The sequence below is a fragment of the Andrographis paniculata genome, unplaced genomic scaffold (assembly GCF_009805555.1).
Source record: "Andrographis paniculata isolate CXL003 unplaced genomic scaffold, ASM980555v1 Contig5END, whole genome shotgun sequence".
NCBI lineage: Eukaryota > Viridiplantae > Streptophyta > Magnoliopsida > Lamiales > Acanthaceae > Andrographis > Andrographis paniculata.
In genome coordinates, this window is record NW_026137595.1 from 47,511 (window position 1) to 63,725 (window position 16,215).

The 16,215-nt window shown below is 37.0% G+C and overlaps 1 protein-coding gene across 5 annotated transcripts in view; it reads left to right on the top strand.

Annotated features, from left to right (window-relative positions):
* LOC127258753 (uncharacterized) overlaps positions 1–16,215 on the top strand; it is a 33,587-nt gene that overhangs the window by 16,080 nt on the left and 1,292 nt on the right. For all 5 annotated transcript variants that reach the window (XM_051285717.1, XM_051285718.1, XM_051285719.1 and 2 more), the window contains 3 exons: positions 239–469; positions 558–841; positions 13,200–13,484. In XM_051285717.1, the coding sequence (XP_051141674.1) occupies positions 239–469; positions 558–841; positions 13,200–13,484 (800 nt within the window). The remainder of the gene's footprint in view (positions 1–238; positions 470–557; positions 842–13,199; positions 13,485–16,215) is intronic.

Below are 16,215 nucleotides of genomic sequence, written 5' to 3' on the forward strand. Positions count from 1 at the left end.
GATTGCTGAATTTCTATTTTGAGCACTTTTCTAGTTTTATCTGGACGGATGCAATGGTAATCATGTAAACAAGGTTGTGTCAACTGTGAGATAGATCTGTTTGTTAGCACAATTGATTGGTTTATGGTAGTGCAAGTGTAATGTTCAATATATGTTTTGGTAATTTATGTTGTGATTCTGCTGTGATAAGAAGATTCAATGTAAGTAAAACTCATTTGAAGTCTTTTTTTCTCTTAAGGTGGATGGATTTCCTGTATATAGCATGGCAACCCCCACAATTACAGGTGCCAGAGAGATGTTAAACTATTTAGGTGCCAATCCCACAGAAGAGAGAAGTGCTCCAGAGAAAGTTGTTTTAACTGATCTCAGGGAAGAAGCAGTTGTGTATATCAACAACACGCCTTTTGTTCTACGGGAATTAAATAAGCCTATTGACACCCTCAAACATATAGGAATCACTGGTTCAGTGGTATACTATCATTCCAAAATATTGTTGCAGGATTGAAATCTGCTGGACTAGAATAATTTTCGAATTTGTAACTTATTTCATTTTACAGGTAGAACACATGGAGGCACGTTTAAAGGAAGATATAATTGCTGAGATAAAAGAATCTGGCGGTAGGATGCTTTTGCACCGTGAAGAATATAACCCAGCACTAAACCAAGCTACTGTTATAGGGTACTGGGAGACTATTTATGTAGATGATGTTAGAACTCCTGCGGAGGTGTATGCAGCTTTGAGGCATGAGGAGTACAATATAGCATATCAAAGAATCCCATTAACAAGAGAGAGAGAAGCTCTAGCTTCTGATGTTGATTCAATCCAATATTGTAAGGATGAGTAAGTATTTCTGGCTCATATTTGACCTCTTTTTTCTCCATAACGTGTAGTCAACGTTACATGTTTTTGACATTGTTATATGAGCCCATAACACCTTATTTTGCATCGTTGTTTGATAATCATATTGTAAACTATTAAGAAGAATCCGAGGCTCCATCTTAAAACTAATTAGCAGTAAGAGTAGTTGTTTTTCACCCTTATAAAAATGGGAGCTCCCAACATTCTTCCAATACTCTCCCCTCAAGGTGATATTCATCTCGAAAACAGAATCAATAGTCTACCAAATACGGACAATTATGGCTCTAATACCATGTTAAGAAGGGATCCGAAACTCCATCGATGATAAGAGGAGTTTCCTTTCACCTTTATAAAGAAGGGGAGCTCTCAACATTCTTCCAATGTGGGATACTCAACATAAACATTGTAGAGAAATAGGGGAGAATATCATAACAAACTAAATCTAGTATTTGTTATAAAAACATCTTAACTAAATTATATCTATATCAAATTTCCTCCAACAAACACATAATAAATGTCTTTTGACTTGAGACTCTGCTCAATCAGCATCTGAATATCCAAAAAGTTTAGAGTGACCATGATTTGCATAAAGTAAACATTTTCTGGGAGACCCTTTAATATATTGCAAAATACGCATAAGTGTCTTTAAATGAGAGTCACATGGAGACTGCAGGAACTGACCTACTACACTTACCGCAAATGATATATTTGGTCGGGCAATAGTGAAATAATTGAGTTTTTCAACTATCATTCTATATCGTTGGACATCAGTATCAATCAATAACTCTCATATCCAGAAAGCAACTTTGTATTTGGATTCATAGGAGAATCCACAACCTACATTCACTCATGCTTGTTTATTCCTAACGTATCAAGAATATATGTTCTCTAAGATACGATAACACTATTATTTGATTGGGCAATTTCAATTCCTAAGAACCACTGTTGTTGTCCCAAGTCTTTAGTCTGAAAATAGTTGTGTAGATGCTCCCTTGGTCTGCAAATGGTTGCGTAGATACTTCTTTACTAAAGGAGTGGAAAAGCTTAGATGGCTAAAATACTAGAAGTGAATCATAATTGGCACGACTTATGGTAATGGAGTTAGGTGACGAACATTTACTCAAGTTGGAAGCAACTGCATTGGTTGTACAAAGAGCGCGTGCACGAAGGCTATAGCAACATCCTTAAGTATGACCTACAATAGGTACACTGCAACAGAGGTGTCTAGTACCAATTGATTTAAAAAAGTCAGCCATATGTATCAAAAGAGATAGAATGGCCGGTGTGGTGCATGTCTGAAGTTTCTGTCGGAAAAAGGCCGAAAAATGGCCGGAATCAAGAAATCTCCGGAATTTGGTGGTGGCGCTTGCGGTGGAGGAAAGCAGTCCTCTCACTGTGATTGGAAGTGCTTGTGTGTAAGGAGTTAGATTCTGGTGTTGTTTGAGTACAAAGATGACTCAAATTGGTATAAGAGAATAATTAGAGTTTTAGTTAGATTAGGGTTTAAGGAGGAAGTGTTGGCAGCTGGAAAGTATGAGTTTGCCTAAACCCTAAATGGCTCTGAAATCATATAGAGAAATAGAGGGCAAGATATTCTTATTTAAGGGGAAAAGAAAGGGAAGTATATATATATATAGGTGTAGGAAAACTATCCTAACAAACTAAATCTAGTAATCATAGAAAATCCCTTGTAAATTGAATAAGTTAAAGGAAAGCAATGGCTGGAGTGGCTATAATCTGTAGTCTACAGACCTGAAATTGATGCCCTTTCAAACCAGCTCTTGATTTTGGAATAGGCTATTGGACAACCTGGATGATTATTCCCTTAGGGATGAGACTCTTTCATGCAAATCTTATCTATGGAATCTTATAAAGAAATACAATGGTATTTGAAGACAAAAATCAAGAATTTCATGGATTTTGTTGGTGTCCAAATTCTTCCAAAGATCAATTGTGACCAGGCAGCTCTCCAACAAGATTTACTCTTAAAATGTAAATAGGGTAGAGCTGAATTCAATCAAAGATATAAAAATGGGCTTGTTTAAGTATTTGTCTAGTATTTTTTGTGAACCTGGGTGTCCAATGCTTATTCTAACTCGGTTGAGTTTGATTCTATCCTTGAGTCAAGCTTGCAGCATCTTGTTTGGACTTCATTTCTGATTCGGTGTCTGATATCCGCGCTTATTGGGAATCAACCATTGTTGAATTCTTTCACGTAGCGTATTCTCTTGGAAGGTCTTTATTGGGCAAAGTGGGTGCTAGACTCTGTATGGAAAGGTAAAACTTTGTCTTTCAGTGGCAGAGCCACCTGGTCAGTTGGATCTTTAGTCTGCCTCTTTATTTCTCTTCCATATTCAATTTGAATCTAAGTTCCACAATTTCATTGGGGGCACATCCGATGATGGTAGAAGGATAGTGTTCTCTAACTAGAACTCTATCTGCCTAATAAGGAAGTTTGGCGGCCTTTGGTTAATTTCCCTCGACTCCTTGAAGAAAGCTCTAGTTACCATGTGGGCTTGGCATTTCCAAAATAACTTAGCCCTCTGGAAGAAATTAATTTGCGAGAAATACGAAATCTTTCCCAATTCTATTTGGCCTATTCAATTTCTCGATAGTTTGGTCCTTGGTCTGTTATCAACAAGTCATGGGATAGAACCTATCTTAGTAATTTGGGAATAATCTATAGATAAGGAATGGTGGTTGTTGGGGCGCAAACTCAAGTCTCACATCGGAAGCTATGAAAAAATTTCACACCTTATAAGTCCCAAGTGAACTCCACTAGTATGAGGCCTTTTGGAGGATATCCAAAAACAAATCCGTGCGGGCTCAGCCTAAAGCGGACAATATCATACTAGTGTTGAGTTGATCCAGTCCCAATAGTGGTATCAGAGCCCGGTTATATGGTGAACTGGACTGGGTGGCATTGGGCATTGGTTGTGGTGGTGGGCTCGCCCTCGTAACCTGCGGATGTGCCTTGTGTCGAAAGTCTCCTGACGGTGTTGGATCGGTCCCGATTGAGGTGGTCAGGCAGCGGGTCCCTTTGTAATAGGCGGCATAAGGTGGGCATGGAAGGTCCATTGGTTGGTCCTTGGTTTGAGGGGAGGATTGTTGGGGCGCAAACTCAAGTCCTACATCAGAAGCTGTGAAAAAAATTTCACACCTTATAAGTCCCAAGTGAACTCCACTAGTATGAGGCCTTTTGGAGGATATCCAAAAACAAATCCGTGCTGAGTTGACCCAATCCCAACAGTGACCAAATAATTAGTGCGGATAAAAACGAAGATTAAGAATGTAAAACAGAAATATATGTTAAAAATTTAAAAGAGAGATAGATCAATCGGTAGTGTAGGCTCAGATCGCAGCCACTCCTTCGCCAACTCCAAGTCGTCCTACGAGGTAACCCATAAAGGTGTCGATTGCGGTGGTTCCTAACACGAAGTAACCTAAGAACCCTATAGTGTTTCTCGCACACTCAGTATCAGGACGAAAAATAACAAGAGAAGTCGATAGGCTAAGGCAGTAGGTTCGTCGCTCACATAACAGAGAACTGAATAGCGAACTCGACACACCACTCTCCCAAAATCCCAAACCCATATATATAGAGAAGAGGCGGATAAATAGAACCCAAAATAGTAGGGAACAACTTTACCTTATCAACACCCATGGCTGACTCGATCAATCTCGAAGAAATAGGGATAGCACCGTAAATGACGGAACGAATGAGAGACCGATTTAAATGATCGAACAAAATGGGGAGAGATCGGTTTGATTTAAGGGGATAAAAAACAAACCGGGTCGTTTCTGGATCGGGTCGGACAGGGTCAGGTCGGATCTGGGTTTGGGTGTGGGTTGACGCAGAAACACACCAACAATCTCTACCTTGTTTCTAGTCGACCCTCGTGGTTACATTGGATGGCAATCGAGAGTGGGAACATGCTATCATCATCGCCATTATTCCTGCAATCTTAACACGGAGTCAATTTTGTAGAGCATATAGTAATCACAGAGAAATAATACATGCTATCAATGAAGAGCAGACACGGTTCTAATCCAATGTATCAAAATTTAACATATTTAAGCATGATTGAAGCTTGGAAACAGGCAGACATTTGGTTCCCATATCCGCAGGGTTAAAATGAAACCTAACATCTATGTGTTTGGTTCTATCATGAAAAACAGGATTCTTGCATAATTGGATTCCAGACTGACTATCAGAATAGACTGTCACATTGTCACGCAATATTTCAATTTCAGAAAGCAAACCTTTTAGCCATAGTGCTTCCTTTAGAGCATCAGTTATCGCAACATATTCTGATTCAGTAGTAGATAGAGCAACAATATGTTGGAGTTGTGATTCCAACTTATGCATGAGCCATACAAAGTAAACACATAGGATGTTGTAGATTTTCTATTGTCTCTATCGTCCGCATAATTAGAGTCCACATAACCTTTCAATTTTACTCCTTCAACACATTTTCCAAATTTTAGCCCTAGGTTACTAGAACCACACAAATATCTAAATAACCACTTGACTGCATTCCAATGTTCAGTTCCAGGATTAGATATGAAACGACTCAAACAACTCACAGAATATGCAATAGCAGGTCTAGTGCAATTCATCAAGTACATCACAGAGCCTATAGCATTCGAATATGGCACGTCTTTCATGTAATTCATATCAGATTCAGACTTAGGACATTGATCTTTGTTTAGCACAAAATGAGAAGCTAGAGGCACATTAGTTGACTTTGCATTGGACATACAGAATCGTTTCAAGACTTTCTCAATATATGCAGATTGATTTAACAAAAGTGTAAAAGCAGCCCTATCTCTAATAATGTTCATATCAAGAATATTCTTTGCATCACCCAAATATTTCATGTCAAACTTATTGCTCAAACAGTCATTAACATGCTTATAGTATTCACACAAGGACTAATCAATAACATGTCATCCACATAAATAAGTAAGAAAATAAGAACATCATTTGATCTAATAAAATACAAGCAATGGTCAAAATTACTTCTTTGTGAATTTTAAAGATCTCATGCACTCATCGAATTTAATGTTCCACTGTCTATGTGATTGTTTCAAACCATACAAAGATTTCTTCAGTAGACACACATGATCAGGCTTACCTTTATCTACAAAGCCATCAGGTTGTTTCATGTAAATTTTCTCACTTAGATCACCATGTAGGAAAGCAGTTTTAACATCCATTTGTTTTAGTTCCCAATTAAAGTGAGCAACTAAGGCAAGCATTATCCTAACAGTAGTATATTTAACCACAGTTGAGAAAATTTCAGTATAATCAATCCCTTCTTTTTGAGTGAATCCTTTTGCTACTAACCCATTAAATCTAACATTATCATTTTCATTTTTGACTTTGAAAATCCATTTACAGTCAACAATAGAACAATTAGTTGGCCTAGGAACAAGAATCCACGTATTGTAACATGCAAGGAATTCATTTCATCATGGCATTTAACCATTCTTCAGCATGTTTAGATTTAAAAGCTTCTTCATAGGACTTAGGTTCATTTCCATCTAATGTCTCGAACACACTAAAAGCCTAAGAAGTCAAGTCGTATTCATCAAATCTAGATGGTTGCTTAGTGGTTCTCTTAGTCATATCTTTCGTAAGTTGGTAGTTTTCTATGTTCTCATATTCTGATTCAGAATTTTCAGCATTTGGTAGGTCATTTTCAAGCAACTTATCATGAGAATCAGATTTGTCATGCAACTTTTCAGAAATTTCCAATTTATTTGGCTCTACCTTATTTGGCTCTACCTCATTGGAAGTCAAATCTATTTCAGTATTTGGCACATTCAGACAGGGCATCTCATTTTCATTAAAGGTGACGTCTGTACTGATTAGTACTTTGAAACTTGTTCATCTTTTAACCATATCCTATATCCTTTTACTCCTAAAGGATAACCTAAGAAACGCATTTCACAGCTCTAGGTTCAAGTTTATCACCTTTATAGAAAGCATATGCTGTACACCCAAATACTTTCAAATTGGAAAAATCAAGTTTCTTACCCGACCATACAGATTCAGGACACTTACCCCCAAGAGGCACAGAGGGAAACCTATTAATCAAATATGCAGCCGTAGTAACAGCTTCCCCCCAAAAACTCTTTGGAAGGCCCGAGGAGTTTAACATGCTCCTCACCCTTTCAATAAGAGTTCGATTCATTCGTTCCGCCAACCCATTTTGCTGAGGTGTATAGGGAACTGTCTTATGTCTAGTTATACCTGCTTTAGCACATAATGAATCAAGCAAATTGTTGCAAAACTCAAGACCATTATCTGTTCTAAAAAATTTAATGCGCTTACCTGTTCGATCTTCTATTAACTTTTTCCATGCTTGAAAATTTTCAAAAACATCTGATTTTTGTTCTAATAGAAAAATCCAAACTTTTCGTGAAAATTCATCAATTACCGACAGAAAATAACGACTCCCACCTTGAGTAGGAACATGAGCAGAACCCCACACATCAGCATGCAAATATTCAAGCACATCCTTACATTTAGGCACTTTAGGAGCATGGGACAAATCAAATTTTACCCTATGTTGCTTACAACGCACGAGTCACAAAAAAGCACAGTAGTAATCTTATCATTTTCAAGAAAACCATTTTTCTTTAATATTTTAAGACCTTTATCACTAAGGTGACCTAATCGTCTATGCCACAATTCAGTTTTATCATTAACAACAGAATTCACATTTGACATGCAATTTGGTTCAGCATAAGCAACGTACAAATTATTTTTTCTAACAGCCTTAAATGCAACAAATGAACCTTTTAAGACTTTCATAACGTCATTTCCCCATTTTCCTATTAATCCACTTTCATCTAGTGCAGCACATGAAATCAAGTTATTGCACAAATCAGGAACATGCCTAACATTCCTTAAGGTTAACACATAGCCAGAGTCAAACTTTAGACATACATCACCTATACCAATAACTTTACAAAGTTCTTCATTTGCCATTGAAACACTAGCATGCGAAATAGACCTATAGTTTGAAAACAAGTTTTTCAAAGGAGACATGTGAAAGGTACACGCAGAATCAAGCAACCACTCGTTAGCACATATAGTATTAACAGCAGCACAACTTCTTTTAACCATGAAAACATCTCCTACATATTCATTTCCTATAGTCATATTAGCATGCTCATTTTGTTGGTTTCTAAAGTTCTTAGGATGTGGACATTGCTTAGCATAATGGTTGGGTTCCCCACAGTTGTAACATTTTCTGTTTTTAGGCCTAGACTTAGACATAGATCTCTCATTGCTCTTTCCCCTATTCTTTTGGTTTTCTGTATTTTTTCTAACCTGTGACCTACCCCTAGCAAACATCACTTCATCACTAGCATGTTTATGACTTTTATGTGCATGCAAGTCAAGTTCTTTGCTTTTTAATCCATTCATGACAGTTTCAAGATTTATACTATCTCTACCATATTTGATAGCAGACTTAACATCTGAATAAGAGTCAGGAATTGCATTCAAAAGAACAATAGGGGTATATTCATCAATATTTTTATCGTCTGTTTGTTTTATATCTTGAACTAACTTTGTAAAAACATCTAAATTTTCATCAATGTTTCGATTCAAGTCAAGTTTAAAACGGAAAAACTTTTCAAGTAAGAACAGTTTGTTTGGCAAAGATTTTTCCATGTAAAGCTCTTCTAATCTTTCCCATAATTCTATCGTAGAATCAAGTTTTCCTACCTTTCTAATCACAGAATCAGACAAGTTCAAGATAATTAGAGAATAAGCACATTCATCTATTTCAGCCTTTCTCTCATTTGTCAATAACGCATTATAATCACCATCAATTGCTTTGGAAACTTTTTGAGTTACTAAAAGTCCTTTCATTTTTTGTTGCCAAATCGAAAAATCAATTTTTCCATCGAATGGTGCAATATTGAAAGATGACACAGACGACATGTTAACGAATAATTCACACGGTCACACAAGGGGCTATTAGAGGTCAACTACCTACTCCTTTAGGAGCAGCTTGGTACGTAATAGCCAACACACACAATCAAGTATGTCAGACAATAATTTACTAACTATCAATGGTCAGCTACTTACTCGCTCTTGGAGCAGCCAGTTACGTGATAGTTGTGTCACACAATTCATATATAAACAATCACGAATGCCCAATTATTATCTAACACATAGAGGTTCAAAGGTTAGCCATCCTTTCATTTTTACCAATTTCTCTTTGCAACTAGGATAGCAAATTCAGCCCGCGTTCAGCTTTTAACCTCGCTCTGATACCAATGTTGGGATTCTCGATCTTTCTGAACGTTGGGTGATCTGCACAGATTCTCAACGTTCAGAAAGATCGAGAATCCCAACAATGGTAATATCCAATTCTCGGAAAACCCTCGGACTACAGAATTTCCTCTAAAATCTTATTTGGATAGATTTATGTTATCATATGCTTAAAGTCAGTTCATCACAGGATTTGGGCTCCAGGACACTGGGGTTTGATATCAAACTTTGCACATGTCGTTTTGATTGGGAGATTTAGGTTTGGAGCTCTTCCATTGAGACCATTCAATCCCTCAGTTCATCTCATAGTGATTCAAATAACTTATCTGGAATGATGCTGAGATTCAGGTTTGGAATTCTTCCATTGAGAATATTCAATCCCCCACTCTATCTCATGGTGATTCAAATAGATGTATTTGGAAGCCTTTTTCTAATGGAGTCTTTTACTTCCATTCTTACCACTGGATTCTTGACTCAAGTTATCATCAAACTTAGTCTCCTTAACAAGCTATTTGGTCTTCTAATGTGCCTTACAAAGTTAACTCCCTATTAGAGATGTTCTTCTTAACAGAGGTTGCTTGATTTTGGATGTTTGCCCCTTTTGCCATCTTTGCCCACTGGTGTCCTGTATTTGGATTATATCTCGTGGAAGAGGTGTGTGCTAAGCTAGTTTTGGGGAGTTTTGGACAGCCCAAAATAGTATTGTTATAAAGAATGAAGCTTTTTCTGCTGAATGGTCATCTTGCGAACCTGTATGGTAGTTGGTGAATGATACAAAGCTCATGTTCCCGAGCACGAATATTCTCTTAGTGTCCTTGCCGAACTACCTTCAAGACATCTCTCATGTCCTTGCAAAATGACCAAGAACCAAGCAAAAGCTACCCACCCAACGGCATTGTCCGGATCATTCTTGGTGGAAAATTCATAAAGATGGCTTAGCTTTAGGACAACTTGGTGCAGCCGGTTTCGGAACAGTCATTAACCATCGAGATCATTTTATTTTTTCCAAGCTTGTTGGCATTGAGGATTCAAATGCACTAGATATCTTGGCCGTTATTCACACACTTGAAGTTATTATGAAACACCAATGAGCTCCTCTCCCAAGAATGGTAGTTGAACTTGAATGCGACTTAAGAAATGCTCTTCGATGGATTCATGCACTTCCCCACCTTGGAATTAAACTCAGAATTCAACAAGCTCCATCTTTTCATCCGTAACATACCTGTCAGATCAAACCGGAGTGTCACCGTCACGCTACATCGAAAGGCTCATTCATCAACCAACGAACCCTACGTTGTAGCGCTAAGGCTAAAATAACCATTACAAGCAACTAATTAGAGATTTAAAATTAAAGTGCACCGCTTATCATTTAGATAAATAAAATTCGAGTCATAAGCATAAGTCGAAAATTAGTTCAAAAGGCATTAATTCTTAAACATTAATAATGGATTTCAAAAACATTCTAGTAGATAAAGTAGTTCTAGTTCCCCGATGGATCATATATGACGTGGATGCATCATTTAGGTATAATAGAAGCACCATCACCTACAAAAGTTTGTATAAAGAGGGTCAGCAGGACGGTTGAGTAAGCGCAATTAACCAAATATATATTAATACGGTATAAGTCATGATTCACGTGTAAATGCCACAAAATCATTTGAAGAAGATAGTTTGAATAAAATGTCACATATCACATAAAGATAACTCACACACACAAGTCTTTTACCGCCTCTTTTATATCCCTTTTTTATTCTCAAATAATGGTGATGAATACATCACGAATAAAATTCCAGTAGGCCTTAATTAGGGCCGGCTCGACCCGGTTTTTCAATCTTATTATTTCGCATGACACGTCACATAATTACACATAACAAACATAGGGTCACAATCCTCAAGAAAAGCTCCACAATATGTACATAAGGGTTTGAAGTCCAAATGTACACGTAAGTCAATTTGTTTATTAGTTTGCGAGGGTGCCAAATGGGCCACAACCTTTTAATCTCCAATATAACATACCAAAAGAGGATTGTACGCAACTTATCACTCCATCACAGATGATGGTCTAAAGACTTTTTCATCGTGAATAACGGGAACTTTGGAAACATCCAAAAACGGAATCCGCCGTCTCGATCCCTCGGCCTAGCCCATTCGGGTTCTAGTTCGAGGTTAGCTAGTTATCTTAAAATACCGGTATACCCTTACGTGTTTGCAAGATACAAAGGTGGAAAGCTATGTCTTATCATCCAAACAATCGACGAGTTGATCGGGCTCAACGGGTAATTTCAATTACCAATTTGACTCAATACTCAACATGCTATTAAGTAAATCTAAAAGAGAGCTTTAAACTCAAACCGTTTCAATTGCCAACATTTAATCAAGCAAAAAATAGGATATTAAAATCCAAAAAGTTCATTATAATTTTACTTTATTTCTCCAAATAAATATTTGAATAATATGTCTATCCCAATAGGCATAATCTAACTTTAAAAATTATAATATTTAAACATAACTATAAATCTTTTCCAAAATAAAAAAACCATAACTAGGTTAAGGCAAAACTAGGGTTTCAAACTCATTCCACAAATTCTACGATTTTAAACTTAAAATACTATAATAATCTTCACATAAGACACAAGGTACATTATAATCAACCTTCTAGAAGGAATTAGCAAAACCTAATACTTTTAGGGCAAACTCATTCGAAACTAATTTGAAACTAATTTTGAAAAATATCAACAGAAGGTGCCTAGGGATTAGAACATATCATTTATCTAAGATTAATCCCACTTATTTTAAGAGAATCCAAATTAGTCCAAACTCAATTTTACTTCCACTTTTTCTTTTCGGAAGTCCTACTGAAAGAACTCTAGAGTTAAGCATGCTTGTTTTAGAGTAATATGAGGATGGGTGACCCCCTGAGAAGTCTTTCATGGTGCGCGTGAGTAAGGACAGAAGCGCGCTGAAAGGACTCGTGTTGACCTGTGGGGCCAGTCTACAATCCCAACACGCCCGGCTTTGTCGAGCTTGCGGGCTGGGGTGTCACATCATCGATAAGAACCCTGACATTTCATTCCAGCTTCTTTCTAGAATCATTAATGTGGTAGCAAACCAATGGCGTTAGGAGAAACAATGTTTTATTTGTTTCCTTTTAGCTTCTGCTTATCTTTTTGGTTCTTTCGTATTGTATCTAGCTTACTTCCTTATCAATAAAATTACATTACTCTTCTCATGCATACTAAGCACATCCTCAAAGATGCCTCAAAGAGAATGATGTATGAGGATTATAAATCTGCTTTCTTTAGTCCGAAAAATCCCCAAAACTTGAATGTATGAGATGAGCACATTACCTTCATACACTGCCTAAGCAAGGAAGGTGCTGGTGGAAAGAGTGAATAAACAATGATCGTTTGGAGGATTCCATAATCCATAAGCAATTAGTTTGGTTAGTATTGGTTGATTCCTATATGTAAATAAATTAATGATATGTATCCCGAACTATTTAAACTTTTAGGTGAGACGGTTATTCCAATTATTTAACATGGTATCAGAGCTATAGATTTCGGGTTCAAATCCCACCATTCCCATCCGGCATATATCCACATGCAAGTCTCGTATATATTTTCTTGCACATGAGAAGGCGTGTCAGTTGACTCTTATATATAGATGATACGTATTTGTAAAAGTATAGGTTTTTAAATAAACGATCATTCCGATCATCTAACAGTTAGAAGCTCTATATTACATCGTGGTAGAGCTATGATACACATTACACAGGAGAGTAAATAAAGTGACAGCCTGAATCACAAGATAAAAGACTCTTTATAATCTGTCCCTTCGATCCGAAGATATATCTTAGCTACTGGTTAGCGTTTGTGTCTGTGAATGTTTTCATCTACACAAGCTTATAAACTAATGGCTCAAATTCTTTAAACATACCAGTTGACGTAGTGTCCCAGTGAAATTTCCTTCATAATCTGACATTACCTGCCAATGACATCATGAAAGTTATAACTGATATTCTTTTTTTCTTGTTTCGCTTAACAGCTCTGCAGGATCTTATCTTTATGTGTCACACACAGGATTTGGGGGAGTTGCTTATGCTATGGCTATCATTTGTCTTAGACTTGAAGCAGATGCAACTCAGACACCACATATCTCACGATCAATTCATAATCAATGCTCGTCTAATTCAAGGGAAGAAATCTCTGTATCTTTTAATTCTGATGATGAGGCTCGCAGAAATGGTGATTACAGGGACATCCTGAGCCTAATTAGGGTGCTCGTCCATGGGCCTGAGAGCAAAGGAGATGTTGACTCTGTTATAGATAGGTATGGGCTTCTTCCTGGACAAGATGTGAGCTTCTATGCTACTCTTAGTAGTAGATATTCTAAATTTTAGTGACAAACATCTAAAATTTCAATGACAAGCAAAATCTTGCTGATTGGGTAAAGCTGATGTTTCCCAGGAACAAAGTAACAATGATACTGGCACACCATATGTCCATAACAGGATAAATCATACTACGTCATGTTTTTTAATTGATCCTTTTACATGTACGAGTAAATAGGCCTAATATGCATGTAGGTAGTTAAATTAGTCACAATTGTTAATATGCATATATCAGAATGTTCACATGATTATACTTGCTAAAGTACACTAAAGAACTCAACAGGAGTTATTAATTAGTAACTAAATAAAAATATCACTTGACAGAAAATATTACTATTGTGACATCTTAATTCTTCTGTAGTTATTTATTCTAGATCCAGTTGTCTTCAATAAATCTTTTCCTGAAGCTCAACTGTTCTGTAACTGTAGGTATGAATTTTTTGTTCTTGTGCAATGCACATGGACCTTACTAGTATCAAAGAGATTGGTTAATAGTTGTTTTGAAAGTTCTAAGTCAAATTTATTGAAAATAATAATATAACATATTAAAGTTCCCTGAAGATTGAAGATAGACAGCTTGGCTTTGCTCTAGAGCACATATATGGATGCTAATGCTATTGTAGCATCTAGAACATATTTTGTTTCTTTATTTTATTTAGATTTGATATATTTATCATGTTATCTACTTTCCTATTCCGATTATATCACAGTAATCTCCATAAATATTCGTCATAACACATGAAAATATATACTTTTTTCAGCCAATTTCTCACTTTGTATCAGAGCTAAGGAAAGATTTTCCACTGCTATATTCCTTTGGCTGAAAATGCTGGTTGCCGCTTTCTTCTACTTGAGCTCCTTTAGTCCTTGTTTTTTTATTATGCCTGAGAAAGTAGTGGTTGGTATTTCTGTGGCGAAAATGTATGCTGTTAGGGTTATATTATCCGTTGTAGTTATCAAAACTAGGCTCCGAGACAATTTGATGTGAATAATCCATTCTTGCATGGTAACCTTTTGGAAGTGGAGTATGTGAATCCTCCTCCTGGGTTACGCCAAAGGAGGTAAGATATGTAACCAAAGAAGGCTTTGTATGAACTAAAACTATCACTAAGACCCGTGTTTGGGAGATTTAGCTACTCTGTGAAAGATTACAGTTTCAAGCAAGTTATGGCAGACCACACCTTGGTTTATAAGTAGGTTGGTGAATATATTACTCTTCTTATTGTTTATGTTAATGATATGATTGTCCCTAGTAATTATAACAATGAGATGGAGAAGCTTCAAAGCTATTTACCTGAGGACTTTGAAATGAAGAACATAGGTGCTCTAAGATACTTCCTAGACATTGAAGTATCTTGATTGAAGTATTTACTCTTCTTCTCTTAATAAAAGTATGTATTAGATATCTTGTCTGGAAATGGGAATTTGGTAGATAGTATTAAGGTGAATCATGGCTTAAGTATCTACTGGGACTAAATTCCAACCAACAAAGAAAGATATCAATGGCTGGTGGGAAATTTTATCTTTCTAACTCACACTAGACCAGCCTATCATATTCAGTTAGTGTGGTAAGCAGTTCATGCACAATCCTAGTGACTGACACATGAGTGCAATGAATTAAATCTTGGCTTGTTTAATTCATCTCCGGACAAAGGAGTAATGGACGGTGAACATGGTCATCTAGACGTAGTTGGTTATTAAATCTAGATTTTTCTGGATCCAAGTTGGATAGTAAGTCTACTAAAGGATGCATGTCGTTTTTTGAGGAATATGGTGACTTGGAGAAGCAAGAAACACAATATAGTGTCCTTATCTCGTGCTGAGTACCATACTGTTCCTTATGTGATTAGGGAGCTTATTTGGTTAAAATTCCTTCTGGATGAACTAGGTTTTTGTTCCGAGAAACATATGCACTTTTCAGTGATAGCAAAGCAGCTGTTGAGATTGCAAACAATCCTGGACAACATGATTGGACTAAGGATGTTTAACTCGGTAGAAACTACATCAAAGATAAATCTTGACTTAGGTAATATTAAGATTTCATACATTAAGTGTGCATTTCAACTAAATGATGTAATGGCATATGGAGTTTCTAGTGATTTGTTCCATATGGCATGCCATTGTCAAAGTCGGGCAGTGTGATATCTATGTGTTAGTAGTGGGCCTTTGTTGTTCTGGTTGATGTCTACGGTCGGTTTGTGGTCGTGAGCCCAATACCAAAAAGGCGACCCGAATGCTGATCTAATCAAATCTGATTGATGGAAGTCCCAGCTGTGCAAAGTGGAGGATCTTTCAGCTGGTCCCTAGTGAGGGAATTCTGTTGCAACAGAATGTGTGTGTATGCTGTAGTGGAGGTTGAGTAGTGAACTTGCAGGCAATAGTCTGGTAGGTAGAGGAGGGGATAGATACAGGGATGAATTGAGGTGAATATACAGTGAAGCTTGATGGTGATAATAAGCTAAATGAGATGCATAGGGCAGATAGGAGGAGTGTGTTAAAGAACCTGATCTGAAATCTTGGGTGGGAAGATGGAGAATTCTTGAGGTAGATTTGATACAGCCCTTTTGTAAGCTCGATTTGCTCTTGCTTAAATGTGATTGTGTCTGGATTGAAACCCCACAGATGTAGGTCATTCGAGACCGAACTGGATTAACATTTCGGTGTGTCTAT